This window comes from Gymnoscopelus braueri (assembly GCF_963280865.1).
Source record: "Gymnoscopelus braueri genome assembly, chromosome: 23".
Lineage (NCBI taxonomy): Eukaryota > Metazoa > Chordata > Actinopteri > Myctophiformes > Myctophidae > Gymnoscopelus > Gymnoscopelus braueri.
Genome location: NC_137625.1, coordinates 4,654,363 through 4,671,792, shown reverse-complemented (window position 1 = coordinate 4,671,792; position 17,430 = coordinate 4,654,363). Strand labels below are relative to the sequence as shown.

The 17,430-nt window shown below is 41.4% G+C and overlaps 1 protein-coding gene across 12 annotated transcripts in view; it reads right to left on the bottom strand.

The window, feature by feature from the left end:
- The window catches only part of LOC308079304 (NACHT, LRR and PYD domains-containing protein 12-like), a 126,897-nt gene that overhangs the window by 95,209 nt on the left and 14,258 nt on the right, over positions 1–17,430 (bottom strand). Inside the window, exons 10-15 of one of the 12 annotated variants that reach the window (XM_080420725.1) lie at positions 14,357–14,406; positions 12,152–14,075; positions 9,801–9,977; positions 7,942–8,118; positions 6,417–6,569; positions 5,207–5,256 (exon numbers count right to left, since the gene is read on the bottom strand). The exons of 9 other annotated variants lie outside the window; for them this stretch is intronic. In XM_080420725.1, coding sequence (XP_080276851.1) covers positions 5,207–5,256; positions 6,417–6,569; positions 7,942–8,118; positions 9,801–9,977; positions 12,152–14,075; positions 14,357–14,406 — 2,531 coding nt within the window. The remainder of the gene's footprint in view (positions 1–5,206; positions 5,257–6,416; positions 6,570–7,941; positions 8,119–9,800; positions 9,978–12,151; positions 14,076–14,356; positions 14,407–17,430) is intronic. 2 more of the 12 variants (XM_080420726.1, XM_080420717.1) reach the window with 2 other exon arrangements.

Sequence of the window (17,430 nt, the reverse complement as noted above, 5' to 3'; positions counted from 1 at the left end):
ATGTGCAGATATCTGCTCTTACTATTGTGGTATCTGACAACCACAGACTTAAAGGTTTCTATTGCTTTCGTAGTTGCCAACAACGCCATATTGCAGTTAAGTTTGTTGTCCCAGAGATGAGAATGAATGGTTGTAGAATGAAGGAGTCATCACTAGTTAGTGAGGTATCTTTGCTTCCATTTATTGCATAAGTACAAACAGCTTCCTATGGGGACCCTGAGGTCCCCACCACACCACACAACAGCCTGCCGGCTGCTGAGTCACACACACTAAGTCACATTTTAGTATGATATATATAGCACATTCAGAGAAAGGGGAGGCACAGGTATGGGTGTGTCAGACTTCAAAGGTGAGCCCCCACCGGCCCAAGACATTTGCAACTGTCAAGGCAGGAAGGGGGAATGGGGGAAACATGCTCTCTGTCTCAGGTAAACAAAGAGAATGCTAAGAGCCCCCCCACACCCCGCGCAGACAACCCGGCACCTCTCTCTGACTCAATCCACTTCTTCTCTCTGTAGCCTACTTGTACTGTAGACTTGTGTAGTAAATAATACTAACAAATATGTATGTTATGTTCTCAAATATACTACACTATCATTATTATTGGTGGAAATACTAATAATTTGAGCCTGAATGATCAAATCCTGTGTTGAGGGTCACACAAGAATAACATGCACTGTTTAAACACATTAAGACCAGAACCAGACAATTAAAAAAACAAGATGATCTACAACAGTGGTAACCAACCTTTTCAAGCACATGAGTACTTTTTATTCCAATGTATAAGCTGAGATCTACCACTACTATATGTAAAAAGAACACTATGAGTAAGACATAATTTACTTTAGCAATTTCTGACAGGCTCAATGTATTTAGTTTGCATACATCCACACAAAGGCTACTAGTCTAAATATGAATAAACAAAATGGCAATTTTTGGGGAAAATATTATAAAGTTGACACTTTTTAGGTTACTTTAAAAAACAAATGAAAACACACAGGGACATTAAATACATTGTTATTACAGATATCTAATCTTCAAAGCACAATATTGACTTTCTCATCAATTAATATTCACATTTAGATATTCTGTTCAATTGATTGATCCGTCGCCTCCTCTCCCAATACACACAAACCTGTTTGTGATCGACTGTGATGGCTTTGAAGATCCACATGTCCACCGCTTGGTTACCAATGATCTACGAGCTTGTAGATCTGCTATTTTTATTTTAAATAAAGCTTATCTGCAAGATGATCTACAAGCTCACAACGCCTCAAGCGGATCTAAAAGCTCACAATGTGGGGTTTTGTGAGCTTTTAGATCTTCTGTTTTTCTTTTAAATATAACTTATCTACAAGATGATCTACAAGCTCACAACACGTTATGATGCAACATGTTTTTGCCATGAAGACGATCTAAAGCTCACACTGAATAACTATTCCACTAGTTTTCAAAGATCTACTTGTAGATCTACTATTTTTGTTATTTTGAAACACATCCAATCTACAAGCTGACAATGCATTGTGATGCGACACATTGAGAGCTTTGTAGATCAGCTATTTCTGATATGTTTGAATTATAGCCGATCTACAAGACAGACAGACAGACAGACAGACAGACTGTGTGTGTAGGGGTGGGTGATCTTTCTTTTTATTATTAGTTTGTTCTGTTTTTGTCACTTTACATTATGTTTGTACATTAGGTTATATTTATATATTTGTATTTTTGGTTTCCTTTATGTTAGGTAAGAATAGGTTTTGTTTTAGACGACATAGACGACATAGTCTCAAAAAAGACAGTTCGGATCTATCCCAATCAGAAACCATGGATGGACAGCGGAGTACGTGTACATCTACATGAACGGGATGCTGGTTTCAAATCTGGCGACGTGGAAATGCGCAACACGACGCGCGCAGCCCTAAACTGCGCCATCAGGAAGGCGAAAAAGGCCTACACTGAAAAGATGCAAGACCAACTCAGCAATGGCGACATCAGGAGCACGTGGCAGGCGGTACACACCTTGACAGACGGCAAAACAAGAACCAGAAGCGAGGTGAACCCGACTGCCTCCCTCCCCAACGAACTGAACACTTCCTACGGCCGGTTCGAGATCAGCTCCAACCGCGGCAGCCAAGCGGGGCCATCAGCAGCACCAGCAGAGGAGAACCCTCTAACCATCTCGGAGAGAGAAGTGCGTACAGCCTTCGCACGGGTCAACGTCCACAAGGCAGCCGGACCTGATGGGATTCCAGGCCGGGTCCTCAAGGCATGTGCAGACCAGCTGGCGGGTGTCTTCGCTGACATCTTTAACCTCTCCCTCTCCCAGGCTGTGGTCACTGCAGGGTTCAAAATGTCAACCATTGTGCCCATTCCCAAAAAGGCCAGAGTGACATGCCTGAATGACTGGAGACCTGTCGCTCTCACCCCGATCGTCAGCAAGTGCTTAGAGAAACTGGTGAGGGAATACATCGGCTCCACGCTACCTGCCTCACTGGACCCATGGCAGTATGCATACCGCAAAAACAGATCCACCGACGACGCTATTGCCATGGCTCTCCACACCGTTCTCTCGCACATGGACAACAAGCTGCTGAAGGACAAATATGTACGTATGCTGTTCGTGGACTACAGCATTCAACACCATTGTCCCAGCAATACTTGACAAAAAGCTCAGAGACCTAGGGCTACACCCAAGCATGTGCGACTGGATACAGGACTTCTTGTCCAACCGACATCAGGTGGTGAGAATGGGCAGCATCACATCTGACCCCCTGACCCTCAACACCAGCGCACCCCAGGGATGCGTGCTGAGCCCTCTCCTCTACTCCCTGTACACGTATGACTGCATAGCCACACATATCTCCAACACCATCATAAAGTACGCGGACGACACGACAGTGATAGGCCGAATCGTCAACAACGACGAGTCTGACTACAGAGAGGAGATCAACTCACTGGCACTCTGGTGCCGGGAGAACAACCTCGCTCTTAACGTCGACAAGACCAAAGAACTGATCGTGGACTTCAGGAGGCCGCGGAGAGACCATGCGCCCAACCTCATCGACGGTGCTGCAGTGGAAAGGGTCAGCGAGTTCAAATTACTCGGAGTACACATCGAGGAGGACCTAAAATGGGAGACGCACACCACACACGTGAAGAAAAAGGCTCAGCAGCGACTGTACTGGCTCAGCCTGAAGAAGCTCGGAGTAGGACAGCGCATCCTCAGGCTGTATTACAACAGCTCGGTTGAAGGCGTGCTAACAGGCTGTGTCACGGCCTGGTTTGGGAACTGCACTGCCCGAGAAAAGATCAGCCTACAGCGAGTAGTGCGATCGGCAGAGCGAATAATGGGAAGCGAGCTCCCAGCGCTCCAGGATCTGTACAAAAAGCGGTGCGTGGTCAAAGCCAAGCGCATCATCAAGGACATGTACCACCCAAGTCACAAACTGTTCAAAACCCTACAACAACCGCGGCGGGGCAAGGGGTCCTACCGCAGTATCAAGAGTTCCACTACCAGGTTCTGGTGTAGTTTTAATCCAGCTGCTGTCAGATTGCTGAATGAGGCATGAGCCTTGTTCAACAGCCTGACAACAGGCGGTATTGTCCAGCTGGTTGCAGACTTTTTTTCTGGCTCTTCCTGAACACACCTGTGGATTATACCAGGGACAAATGACTTGGATTTACCCCCCCCTCGGACATACCCGTGGACTACACCAGGTACAAATGACCTTTTTTTTCCTGTTGCTCTCCCTCATGGAGCTTTTTGTGGATTATACCAGGGTCAGTCCACCTTAGGTGGACACGCACTGACCTTTTGCACCTTAATCCCATATATAACGCACTTACTTTTTTTTGTCTTTTTATTGTGCTCTTTTTTTTTCTCTGGATAAGGATAAGGATAATTCCTTTAAACAGGACGTTCATGAAAGTCCTTGCGGGCTTGTTTCCAATGAGGGCCTGTGAGCAATTAGGGGTTAAGAGTCTTGCTCAGGGACAAATTTCATTTCATCGACACATATGCTGGCGTGGCCTGGAATCGTACCTGGGGTAACCAGGGCCTCTGGCTCCCTAGGCGGGCTCACTAACCACTCAGCTATGGCCGCCCCTAAACTCTAAGCACCTCAACGTCCATAAGTATATCATGCACAGTATACATACATTGCTGCTATGCTCAGGCACCTTAGTCTGTTTCTTTTATCTCAGGTACTTTGTAAATATGTAGATAACTTGTTTGGCCTTCTGTTGTTCTCTTGTCTGACCTCCTTCCCGCTTGCCCCCCACCCCCCTCTCCTTCTTCCTCCCCCCTCTTCTTTCTATGGAAATTAACGTTGCGATGGGAATGATGTACAAAAACGAATTTCACCCACTTTTTTACCTTGTAAACCTGTGATGTGACAATAAGTCTGATTCTGATTCTGATTCTTCTGATTCTGATTATTTTTGTTTGTCTCATAGTCCCACCCTGAGGTAATGGTACATGATGTTATCTTCAATATCAAATAAATCCTTGACTCTTGGTATTTTAAACCTGTGTGTCCTGACTGTTTGGGGAAGGAGGGAGTCCATGGTTTATGTGGCACCTAGTGACCCCTAGGCTGTAATTCTCTGCCATTACATCTATGGAAGTTGTCTTCTCACCAATTTAAGAAGTTTCTAAAATCGCTTCTCTTAACAACCAAATACTTTCCATATGGTCTGCCTAATATAATATAATATAATAACATTTTCCCTAGAGGTTTATGTTTTGGTTCCCTTGACTTTTATTGTTGTGATATGTTTTTGCTGATTCTTTCTTTTTTTGAAACAGTGTCCATTTTGGTCTTTTCCGTTCTGTTTCTTCATCTGTATGACATGTCTATTAGTGTTTATCTGTAATGGATGTGTATATTCCACATTGATGTTAATTTTATCCTATGAATGTACAAATATTCCCGGAGAATGCCACTTCTCAAGCCCCTGGAGGGTTTTTAGGCATTCTCCTTCACATTTCTACCGAATCTTTGTATCATTTTTAAATGTTCTCTAAGTGATAATAAACAAACAAACAAACAAACCCCTAGGCTGGGTTTAACAGATAGATAGAGAGATAGATAGATAGATAGATAGATAGATAGATAGATAGATAGATAGATAGATAGATAGACAGACAGACAGACAGACAGACAGACAGACAGACAGACAGACAGACAGACAGACAGATACTCACATCTTGTAAGGAGTTGAGGTTTAATCCAGTCTTCTCCTCCATGTTTCACTCTGTAGGAAGTACAACATGAACATCATTTTTTTCATGAGTTAAGTAATATATTAATATAACTATTACCTGCAAACAAATGGTCCTAAACAATGGCATTACTTAGATTACTTAGATTATTTCAGACCTATATACTATAACAATGGCATTACTTAGACCTATATTTTCCTGTTCCTTCTGTTGCCACTAAGGAAAATAAATATCCATCGACACATTTGTGCCGTTTCCTGGTAAATGAATGAGCGCGTCTCTGTCAACAGAGAGTTGCACGGATGTTACACACAAATCGGTGATCACGTGCCTTGCCAACAGCCAGCAATCTGTGTTGATTGTGTAAACATTCTAATCAATAGGTCACCACTTTTGGTGTGACAGTGTCACACGACTGACTGGTTTGGTTTTGTATTACATTAATTTGTCACACCTGTTGACATGACAAAGATTGAGAGAAGACAGAGAGGTTATCCTTTAGTACGGTCGTAGAAGTATTCACATGATTGTTGGATTTGTTGGTGTAAAGAGAAGGAAGAACGTCAATGTAAATTAGATATGCAGTATGCTTGGTGAAGCTCAGCACAGCTCCACACTGTGGCCACTCTGATAGGCTGCTCTCTTGATTTTATGTTTACCAAACATACTCGTATTGAGGGGATATTACATAGGATATATCATTCCTTACAAAAAGGTTTTAATCTTCAGTAACGCAAAAGTAATCTAACAAAAGTAATACTGTAACGTAACAGAATAAATTTTTTAACGGCAGTAATCCTGTAACGTAACAAGTTACTTTTCAAATCAACGTTACCCAAAACTGCTTGTAATGTAGTTACATGAACATTAGTGATACCTAAACATATTATGTTACATTTGATTGCTTTTCATTTTGTAAAACAAAAGGGACAAAATTGTTTATGTTTTTATATTTACTTCACTGACTCACTAAAAGTTAAAATTGACTCGTAAATCAGAGCTCAGAGGTGAACTATTGTTTTGATAAAATAATAATAATAATAATAATAATAATAGTATGATTCATTTGCATGTGGGTGATGTATTACACATTCATTTTACTCATATTCCCCCCCAGCCTGCCTACCAACCATTGAAACATTCTAATAGAAACAGTGAACTAACTAACATGGACACAGTTCATTCTACTCACTGGAGAGTCTTCAGTCCAGAGAACAGCTGCAGAGCTGAGTCATTCAGGACGTTGAAAGGCAGGTCTAGTTCTTTGAGATGGAGGGATGGATTAGAAAGTAGAGCTGAGGCCAGAACTTCACAGGATCTCTCTGACAACCAGCAGTGAGTCAGTCTAAATGAAGAATCAAACATCAGACATTATATTATTACTGTCTAGAAAAACTAACCATCTATTAAAGGACCTGGTCTAACTGTCAGGGTTTGGAGTAGAGATACAAGAGCTGAACTCTAACAGGCAGGAATAACATGAACTAAATAATCTTTACTTGATCTTAAAGAAAAAGGTAAACTTCCTGTTGATTTAGTCATTCTCTCTGGAGGAAGGAAGGAATAAGACTGGATCTGCGGATGTGGATCTTCAAAGAGTAAAATCAACAGAAAGTTTAAATGTTTCTTTGTACAGGGTTTTGTGTTATATACCTTCAGAAACAGCTTTGTTGGCGTTCATCACGCTAAAAGAGTGACTTTGAGAGCTCTTTGTAATCAACTGAGCAACGGAGCGATATATGTCGCCAATTGGACTAGTTACATCATGACAAGATAAGAACACAACACAAAACTCTACCAAAGTGTCCTTGTTCTTTAAGCCCTGACCAGCTGGCTCCTGAAATAATACACTGGAGTGTGGCTCTACTATGATCATTGGCACGTTTGTGATGCTTGCGGAACTCGGCTCCGCCTTTAGTTATTGGCTGTAGAATATACCTTATTCTTGCCCAAAATGCAGAAAAATACAAGGAGAAAGCAGAGACAAATATTTTTTTCTAAATCTTTTAACATTAGATCTGACGGGGCTTTGTTTGTTGTGATCACGTTATATCCTGGTCTACTCTTCTCCGGAACTCCGGAATGGCAGTGTGTGCGTTTGGACTGATATGTGTCAAAATACGTGGCAGTCAATTAGTTAATTCATCCCTTTGAACTTAAAAAAATGCTCCAAAGATAGCCGAGCATTAGAAAGTTTGAATGAAGTTTCTAGGTGAAAGTATGAAGGAGTCATTAGATGTGCGCTAGAAAAAAGAAAGATAATATTTCAAAAAACTATAAAATATTTCTAAAAGTTAAATACACCCACATATCATCACTTATAGCTGAACATGTTAAAGTTTGAATTAAATATAAAGCACAAAGTATGTGGAAGAAATTAGAGAAAAAAGTGCACAGAATAAATTTTGAAAGAAATTTAAAGCGGGAAGAAAATGAGTGTGCTCACTCTGCAGCGAACCCATAATAATAATAATAAAGACATGCATCTCAACATGGCTTTATTATTATCATTATGGGCTCGCTCTGCAGCGAGCCCATAATGATAATAATAAAGCCATGTATCTCAGCATGGCTTTACATACTGTGGTCAGTGTACTGTATCATTATTCTAATCAGTGTTGGTTACCATGCTGTCAACCTTATTCACACTCTTCATATAAGGTCTCACCACTGTATTCATATCATATTTAAGTTCTGTTCTGGTAAATTAATCTGACCTGAGAATCTCCAAACGACAGTGTGTACTCTTCAGTCCAGAACACAGCAGGTCCAGTGAAGTTCCCTCCCCCAGGTAGTTGTAACCCAGCTCCAGTTGTTTTAAATGTGAAGGATTAGAGCTGAGAGCTGAAGCTACAACTTCAAAGTGTGTCTCCTTGAGGCCACAGTCAACAAGTCTGTAAATACACATTAAATGCAAAATCTGACATTAATAAAACAAAGGATACAACAGGTATTTCTGATAAAGCAATCTGAATGGTAGAAATCCTGATTGGTAGAAATAGGCTCTTTAGCCGTGCTCAAATGAGCATGACAGCACACCTCGGCGTTCTAAAATGAAACTAAACAAAATATAAAAATCATCTGTGCTGATAAGATGGAGTCTCAGCAGAGCAGAGCCAGCTAAGCGGCTAGGCTAGCAGTTTGCATGGGAAGTTCACAGACATAGTAGCTAAATCTGGCATTAAAATGTTTGAATTTCTATTGAATATCTTAATTACAATGAGATTGAGCTAACAGTTAAGTTTTGTTTCTCTATGTGTTCAGTTTGGTAAAAGTTGTCTAGCTCACCACCATCTCAATGTTGGGTCTGGACTGACTGAGTAAACAGGGACTGTTGTCTCTGTCAGACCCTATCATGTATTTACACAATAACAGAGATAACACTTGCAGAAAGGTTGTTATTTTGAGAGCAAAATGCCCCACCATATGAATACATTTTTATATGTTTTATTTAGATGGTAAGTGTTGTATAATCGCAATATTACATTCGAGGGTGGCTTTACCATGATTATTGGCACTTCAGTGATGCTTGCAGAACTCGGCTCGGCCTCCTTCCTGACTGTCGTGCCAATAATCACAGTAAAGCACACCCTCTTATGTAATGTTGCTTAATTATACCCAGTTCACTGTAATGGAGGTAACTAAGAAATCTTTTTATCTAAATGAATTATCCAGACATTAATAGGATGTAAGTAAGAACAGGCAACCAGATAACATAGAAGTGAGTGAGTGAGTGAGTGAGTGAGTGAGTGAGTGAGTGAGTGAGTGAGTGAACAAACCTAAGTAATGATCAAACTCAAGTTTAAAAGGCCATCCTCTGTGCACCCTTTCACTAATGGTATGATCCATTTCTCATTTGGTGTGGTCCAATTTAATTGTAGAACAACTAATGAGGACACTTGTGAATATTACAGAGGTTCTCCTGTTGTTCTGTGTGGTACCATGTTCTATGTTCTCTGTTGGTGTGTGTGTATATCTAAGTATTCCCAGAATGGATACAGTTCAGTATTAGGTACTGCATGGTTGTATTGGTTTTGTACAAAGTGTAGAATCACATCCCTTGTGGTTGACCTGCTAGATAATGTTATCTGATGACTTCATTATTCATGTTCCTACAGAGTTCAGAGAGGGAGAGGGATGGTGGGCGGGGCCATCCTGCTCTGCAGACATACACTGTCTTAGCTCTGGAGCTGGATGCTCCGTCTGTCTCCTCCTCCCCTCACACTTTGTGGGAGCATAAATGGGGCTTATTAATATTATTAATAATAATAATAATAATAATAATAATAATAATAATAATAAGTATTATCATTATTATTTAATCAGCTTTATTGTGTCCTCTGCATTTAACCCATCGTAAGTATTAGGAACATATTAACATTAACATTATTACTGCAGCGAGCCCACAATAATAATAAAGACATGTATCTCAGCATGGCTTTACATACTGTGGTCAGTGTACTGCATCATTATTCTAATCAGTGTTGGTTACCATGCTGTCAACCTTATTCACACTCTTCAAATAAGGTCTCACCACTGTATCAATATAATATTTATATTGTTAAATGAATCTGACCTGAGAATCTCCAGACAACAGTGTGGACTCTTCAGTCCAGCCCCCAGCAGGTCCAGTGACTTTCCCTCCCCCAGGTTGTTGCCACTCAGGTCCAGTTGTTTTAAATGTGAAGGATTAGAGCTGAGAGCTGAAGCAACGACTTCAAAGTGTGTCTCCTTGAGGCCACAGTTAACAAGTCTGTAAATACACATTAAATGCAAGATATGACATTATTAAAACAAATGATACAACATGTAGTTCCGACAAAGCAATCTGATTGGTAGAAATAGGCTCTTTAGCCGTGCTCAATTTAGCATGATAGCACACCTCGGCATTCTCAAATAAATATATCAAAATCAGCTGTGCTGATAAGATGGAGTCTCAGCAGAGCAGAGCAGTTAAGTTTTGTTTCTCTATATGTTCAGTTTGGTAAAAGTTGTCTAGCTCACAACCATCTCAATGTTGGGTCTGGACTGACTGAGTAAACAGGGACTGTTGTCTCTGTCAGACCCTATCATGCATTTCCAGAATAACAGAGATAACACTTCAGAAAGGTTCTTATTTTGAGAGTGAAATGCCCCACAATTATGAATACATTTGTATACGTTTTATTTAGATGGTAACTAACTGTTGTATAATCTCAATATTACACTCGAGGGTGGCTTTATGATGATTATTGGCACTCCAGTGATGCTTGCAGAACTCGGCTCGGCCTCCTTCCTGACTGTCGTGCCAATGATCACAGTAAAGCACACCCTCTTATGTAATATTGCTTAATTATACCCAGTTCACTGTAATGGAGGTAACTAAGAAATCTTTTTATCCAAATGAATTATCCAGACGAGTGAGTGAGTGAGTGAGTGAGTGAGTGAGTGAGTGAGTGAGTGAGCGAGCGAGCGAGTGAGTGAGTGAGTAAACGTAATGATCAAGCTCATGTTTAAAAGGCCATCCTCTGTGCACCCTTTCACTAATGGTATTATCCATTTCTTATATTACAGAGGACTTGAGTTCTCCTGTTGTTCTGTGTGGTAACATGTTCTATGTTCTCTGTTGGTGTGTGTACATATCTAAGTATTCCCATAATGATATACAGTTCAGTATTAGGTACTGCATGGTTGTAGTGGTTTTGTACAATGTGTAGAATCACATCCGTTGTGGTTGAACTGCTAGATAATGTTATCTGATGACTTCCTTATTCATGGACGCTATGCAGGGTCTGTCTCCCCCTCCCCTCAAACGTTGTGGGAGCATAAATGGGGCTTATTATTATTATTATTACCCTTATTATTATTATTATTATTATTAATAATAATAATAATAATAATAATAATTAAGTTGCAGCTTTATATGTTTTGTGGGGTATTTGTCACTGTACATTTGCACATACAGGACATGTGTCTTCTACATTTAATCCATCCCAAGTATTAGGAAAAATGGAAGAAATTAACATTAATATGGCTCCCAGCAGCAGTCAGGGGTTACATTTCTTGCTCAGGGACACTTTGACATGGAATTAGCTTTGAACGTTCAGGCTCCATGAAGAATGAACCCTACTGACTGAGTGAACCCCACAGCCTTTCATCTAGCGCCACCCTTTGACCAAGAGACACTTTGTAGCTTTATGTTTTAAATTGTGTTTCTTTTATTATGTACAGTATATAATACAATAATAATCTATTATTTATTTTTGCTTTTAGCTCCACTAGGGGGGGCTACTGAGCAGGAGGGGAAACGATAGATTCATATTTTCCTGGTGGATCTGTATGAGACTTGATCTGTCCTTTGTGCCCGTAGCCATGAGGATTTACAATGAGGCACACGGTCACTCTGCTCAGTCAATAACTCTGTAGTAACACCAGTACGGGCTGATTGTGTTCATATAGACGCTCAACATGGACCACGGTGGATTCAAACCCACAACCTCTGTGGTGGTGGACAGGTACTTTACCACTGCACCACCCGAGCACCCTGATACTGTAACGTTATCAGTGTATTCTGTGATGTCAGAACGACACTATGATTGTGTATATTTGTTTACATATTGTCAATGCCTAGGAGAGGATACTGTAATGACACAGTGATTGTGTGTGTTTAGTTCTGCATAGTGCAGGGTGACATTGTCAGTCAGTAATAAAATACATTTAAAAAGCATGTCCAGTTGACATGTTTTTTGTTGCAGTCTTGTTTTTATCCTGCTTAACTGGGGACTGGCCTTTATTTGCCCATAGCTACACACAGTACACTATTTGAGACCTGGACAGATCTGAGACCTCGTTATTATTAGAGCTTTTATATTAACCAATGAGTTATAGTGTTATAGGTGTGAAGGTAGATTGACTCTGTTCTAGTAAGTTTTCTATATGACTACTAACCGAGCCTTTCTGCTGTTCCTCACAGCTGGGACCAGTCTCTGTCGCCCCTCCGTTGATGTGTTGTATGTGTCCAGGTCCAACTCATCCAGAACCTCTGACATCTGTAGCAAGAAGGCCAGAGCTGAACACTGGGATGGATCCAGTTCTGTGTTTGATCTGTCCCCTGACTTCAGGTACTGTTGGATCTCCTGATGTACTGAGTGGTCGTTCATCTCCATCAAACAGTGGAAGATGTTGATAATTCTCTCAGGAGAGTAATCTTTAGTGGTCATCTCCTTCAGGTTGTCGATGGCTCTCTGGATGCTCCCTGGACTGTTCTTTGTCTGACCCAGCAGACCTCCTAACAGACTCTGGTTGGACTCCCGTGAGAGGCCATGAAGGAAGCGGACAAAGAGGTCCAGGTGGCCATTTTCACTATTCAGGGCTTTTTCAATGGCTCTCTGCAGGAAGTCATCCAAGGAACTGACCATGCCCCACAGGAATGGCTTCAGTACCTTCTTGTTCTTCTCTGTGAAACAGTGGAACAGGTAGACTGCAGCCAGAAACTCCTGGATGCTCAGATGAACAAAGCTGTAGACCGTTTTCTTGAATTTCACACTCTCTCTTTTGAAGATCTCTGTGCACACTCCTGAGTACAGCGAGGCGTCTTTCACATCAAGACCACACTTTTCCAGGTCTTCTTGGTAGAACATGATGTTACCTTTCTTCAGTTGTTCAAACGCCAGCCTGCCCAGCTTCAGAAGAACTTCCCTGTCAGTGTTGGACATTTGAGGATTGCTAGTTGTTGCACTCACTCCAAGTAGTCTTTGTGACGTGTTATTCAACCAGGTCATCATCTTCGCCTGCATAGAGTTTGCTCTTGGTTTTTGACTCATTGCTTTCGCACTCGGCCTCCTGTCACCATCACCCTTTACTGAGCTTGAATGTTGTTGATTCACCTCATGTAGCTCTTCATACTTCAGCGTCTTCCTCTTTGTCTGGACCAACAGGAAGTGGCTGTACATCCCAGTCAGGTTCTTGGGCAGCTCTCCTGTCTCGTCTGTCTTCACCATGTCCTCCAGAACAGTAGCAGTGATACAACAGAAGACTGGGATGTGACACATGATGTGGAGGCTCTTTGATGTCTTCAAGTGTGAGATGATTGTGCTAGCCAGCTTCTCATCACTGAATCTCTTCCTGAAGAACTCCTCCTTCTGGGGGTCTGTGAACCCTTGCACTTCTGTTGCCATGTCAACACATGCAGGAGGGATCTGATTGGCTGCTGCAGGTCTAGTAGTTATCCAGAGGAGGGCTGAGGGGAGAAGATTCCCTTTGATGAGGTTTGTCAACAACATGTCCACTGATGATGTCACTGTGACATCAGAAACAATGTCATTGTTGTCGAAGTGCAATGGAAACCTGCTTTCATCCAGACCATCAAAGATGAAGCCAACTTTCCAGACAGCGAGCTGCTCTGCTGTGACCTTCTTTAATGTTGGGTGGAAAACATGGATCAGTGTGAGAAGACTGTGCTTCTCATCTCTGACCAAGTTCAGCTCCCGGAATGAGAAGGGAACCAGGAGAATGACATCTTGATTTTCCAAACCCTTTGCCCAGTCCAGAGTGAACTTATTCACAGAGAATGTTTTTCCAATGCCAGCGATGCCTTTGGTCAGAACTCTTCTGTTGGGTTTGTCTCTGCCAAGGAGGGGCTTAAAGATGTCACAGCAGTTGATTGGTTTGTCATGGAGGGTCTTCTTCTTGGAAGCTGTCTCAAGCTTCCAGACCTCATGTTGGTTATTAACGCCTTCACTCTCTCCCACTGTGATGTAGAGCTCTGTGTAGATGCTGCTGAGGGAGGGCACTTCAGTGACGTATGTCACACGATCAAGACTGTTCAAACTGATCTTATAATCCTTTAAATCCTCCTGCAGACTGACATCTGCTATGAGAAGAGAGTTCATGCATTTTGAACATTCAGGTTTATATTTCCTTACAGTTTTGTATGCACATTATTAATTAAACAACCTCTAGAAAATCTGCAATTCATGAATAAAAACAGCCAGAATGAATTAGGTCATTTGCTTTTGTTCAGACTTGAAAGATGGTTACTTTCAATTTAGACATGAACACTGATAAAACAATGTTTTAGTTTATTCTGCCAAGGCTTCTGCCATTGATGCATTTCAGTTTTTAACTGAAATGTTAATGTTAGGTTTGTCTTACTTTGTCCACTTCTGGTTTGACTGAGTGTCTTCAGTCCAGGTGTCTTCTCTCTGTGGAGATGAAAGTAATTTATTATGACTCTCAGTGGCGGCCTTTGCTATGTTTCACCCTTTTCAATTGAAACGGGCCTCCACCCTCAGGGGGGCCTCCAACTCAGCGTCAGTCGCACTCTCCCACGCTGTTAAGTTACAAGTACAATTTGGGGCATTGGGAGGTAAAAGGGAGACACTTTATTGTGAAGGGGCGACAGGAAAAGGAGAGGTGTTGTTGCTGCTAAGTTGTCAAGAGAGATGGCTGCGCACAATATTGAACAGTGAAAACTATTTATATCAATACGAGTTAATATATGCCACAGACACTTTCAAATGAGAGGGCGATGCAAAAGACGTTAATCATAAAGGTGAACCGTGGACACATGTACACTAACGTTACCACTTGAACTGAAAAGCTCTGAGGAAACTGTACAATGATCATCATTCATCACAAATGATTTCAACTTTATCCAACAACCGTTGAGTTAAAACCTCTTTATTACCTGAACAGGTCAGCTAAGCAACGTTATAAATATAAAGGATATAGCATTGTCATATTTAAAAGCACATCATTATTCACACAGCCTAACTCATTAGGCTATTCTTCTCTTGCCTATCTTTTCTTCCCAGGGGAGGCCAGGGGGATAGACATGTGAGAACTGCGTATGTGCGCAGCATTGTTTATATTAATTAATTAATTATTATTTTTACCCTCGAAATATTAACGAGTTGGTGTGATGATGGAAAACATAATAAACATAATTCACACTACGTTATTCACATTTATTCAACATTGTGTTTGGCATCAAAACCAGTTTAACTAATTTAACCCTGTAAATCGGCTATTTGAAAATAGCCTATCTACAAGCTGACAACACGTCACACTACAAAACGTGTGTGGGGGAAAAACAAGTTTTATGGGTGTCAGTTGGCACTGAATATGTTCAGATGGGGGTTGGTGGCCAAAAACATATTCATTTGGGGGTCCTTAACATGAAAAAGTTTGAGAACCAATGATACAGTAGATGGACTCCATCTACTGTATACTATATTTGGTTCAAACTTGTTATTTTATATTTTTGTAGCAACAATGAAAACTCATTCTTCAAAAACAGCACATTACAGGTCAACTGTGCTCTTATTTTAAATTCCACCGACCAGAAGTCAAAACACTTACTTTCCCATAACTATAATATATTACTCTTAATTTGAAGCCCATTGACCGAAAGTAAAAGGTTGTCAAGTCAGACATGTTCGTCTGACTTGACGAACATGCTAAGCTTTGCTGACCACTGATCAATAAACTATCGTCAGTAGCCTATTGAGAAACCAACGTAAAACAGTAAAGCTTTTCACACGGAAGGCTTTTTGAGCGGTTTGATAGTTTTGGAAGTTTCTCTCACAGGGTAAAGAGGCTTAAAACAAGCTATTTTTGTGAGGTACATGGCACTGGCTGCCTTTAGCTGAAGCTTAACCTCGCATCACTAGGCTTTCCACCACGGAGAAACAAAAAGCTGAAGCGGCATGGTGTGCAGGGTAGTGTCTATCTGTAGTCGCAAAATGTAACCATATACTGTAGATTATATATCGTTACATTTTGCGACGTGGTTAAAACGTCTACATTTTGATATTGACTTTAAAGCCTCGGTGCACGCAGCACGCTCTCCTCCTGTGAGGGTGCACTAGACGTGTGTGATAAAAACACAACAGCCCTTTGATCTAGCCTCAGCGCTGGAAAGTTTAGCCTCTGCGCCCCCTGAGACAAAATTGGTGTGCCGGAAACCCTGATCTCTATCCCTCAGCTCAAAGCCTGTATCAACAGAATAATGTCATAGACAAGGGGATGTGCCGTGGTGATGATTATTTTCCATTCTAAATTATAGCTTTAGAGTTTAGCTTGTTGGAACGGCAGGCTCCGTCGCAGACTCACAGAGTCAGACCTTCTGTGAATCTCCTGTGTTTTGGTGTGTTCATGGACTCGTCTCTTTGCCCATTTATTTGAACAGAAGTGCCACGAGTAGCTTATCATATTCTAATAAAACTGTTGGTTTATTTGTGCATGTCAGAAACAGGGTGGTGTATATGGAGGCCTCATATCAGCTCTTGAAACAGGCCTCCAGATTCTTAAGGCCGCCGCTGATGACTTTACAATCGACTCAAATTACTTATATAGTATCATTAATATTCATGGCTACATTCAGTGCCGGCCCTGACCAATTTGGTGCCCCAGAATTTAGCCACACTGAAATGACTGCATGGCTTTAACAAGTAACACATACTGTAGTAATAGGTTAGAGAGGCTTATTGTCAGCATCAGTCAGAGTGCAGGAGTCTATCCCCGGTTCACAATGTACACTAAACCCCTGGGAGATGAATTACTGAGGTGGAGTGCAACACCTACCATAGCCTACCGCCTACCTACCGACAGCAGCATTGTCTTAGGACCACAGAGACACAATTCTTATGGGAATTATAAAGACGTGTATGAATGATTCATATATGACTCAAACCACCAACGAATCGAAAGTTTAACAGATGGTGAACACGATTGTGGTCTGTCACGCTACATTTTCCTTCATCTATGGGTGAGTTTCAGTTTCATCTATGATTTAGTTAACTATGTCTTGTTTGTATTCAATGACTAGTTGTTATCCAGTATGAAACCAGTGTGTTTTTAGAAAGATAACAGAACACAATCCGTGTGACTGTGTGTGTGCTGCGTTGATTTTACGTTGTGCTAACTGCTAGCCATGTTTACTGTGATATCAACATCCGGTGTAGAGTGGATACAGAAACCGTTTGTGTGCTTATGTACATGTATGTGTGGAAATTAGCGAATACAGTGGCCGGGCTCTAGACCAGATCTAAGCACTGCACCAGATGAAGAAATGTCCAGGGACAAACAAGAAGTTCCTCACTGCTGAGGACATCACAGGGGTCCTGCATTCATTACAAACTATGGAGAGGTCCATGCCATTTCCCTGCCAGGTCGACACCCTGGTCACAAAGACTATAGTTTTAAAGTTGCTGCCAAATAATGTC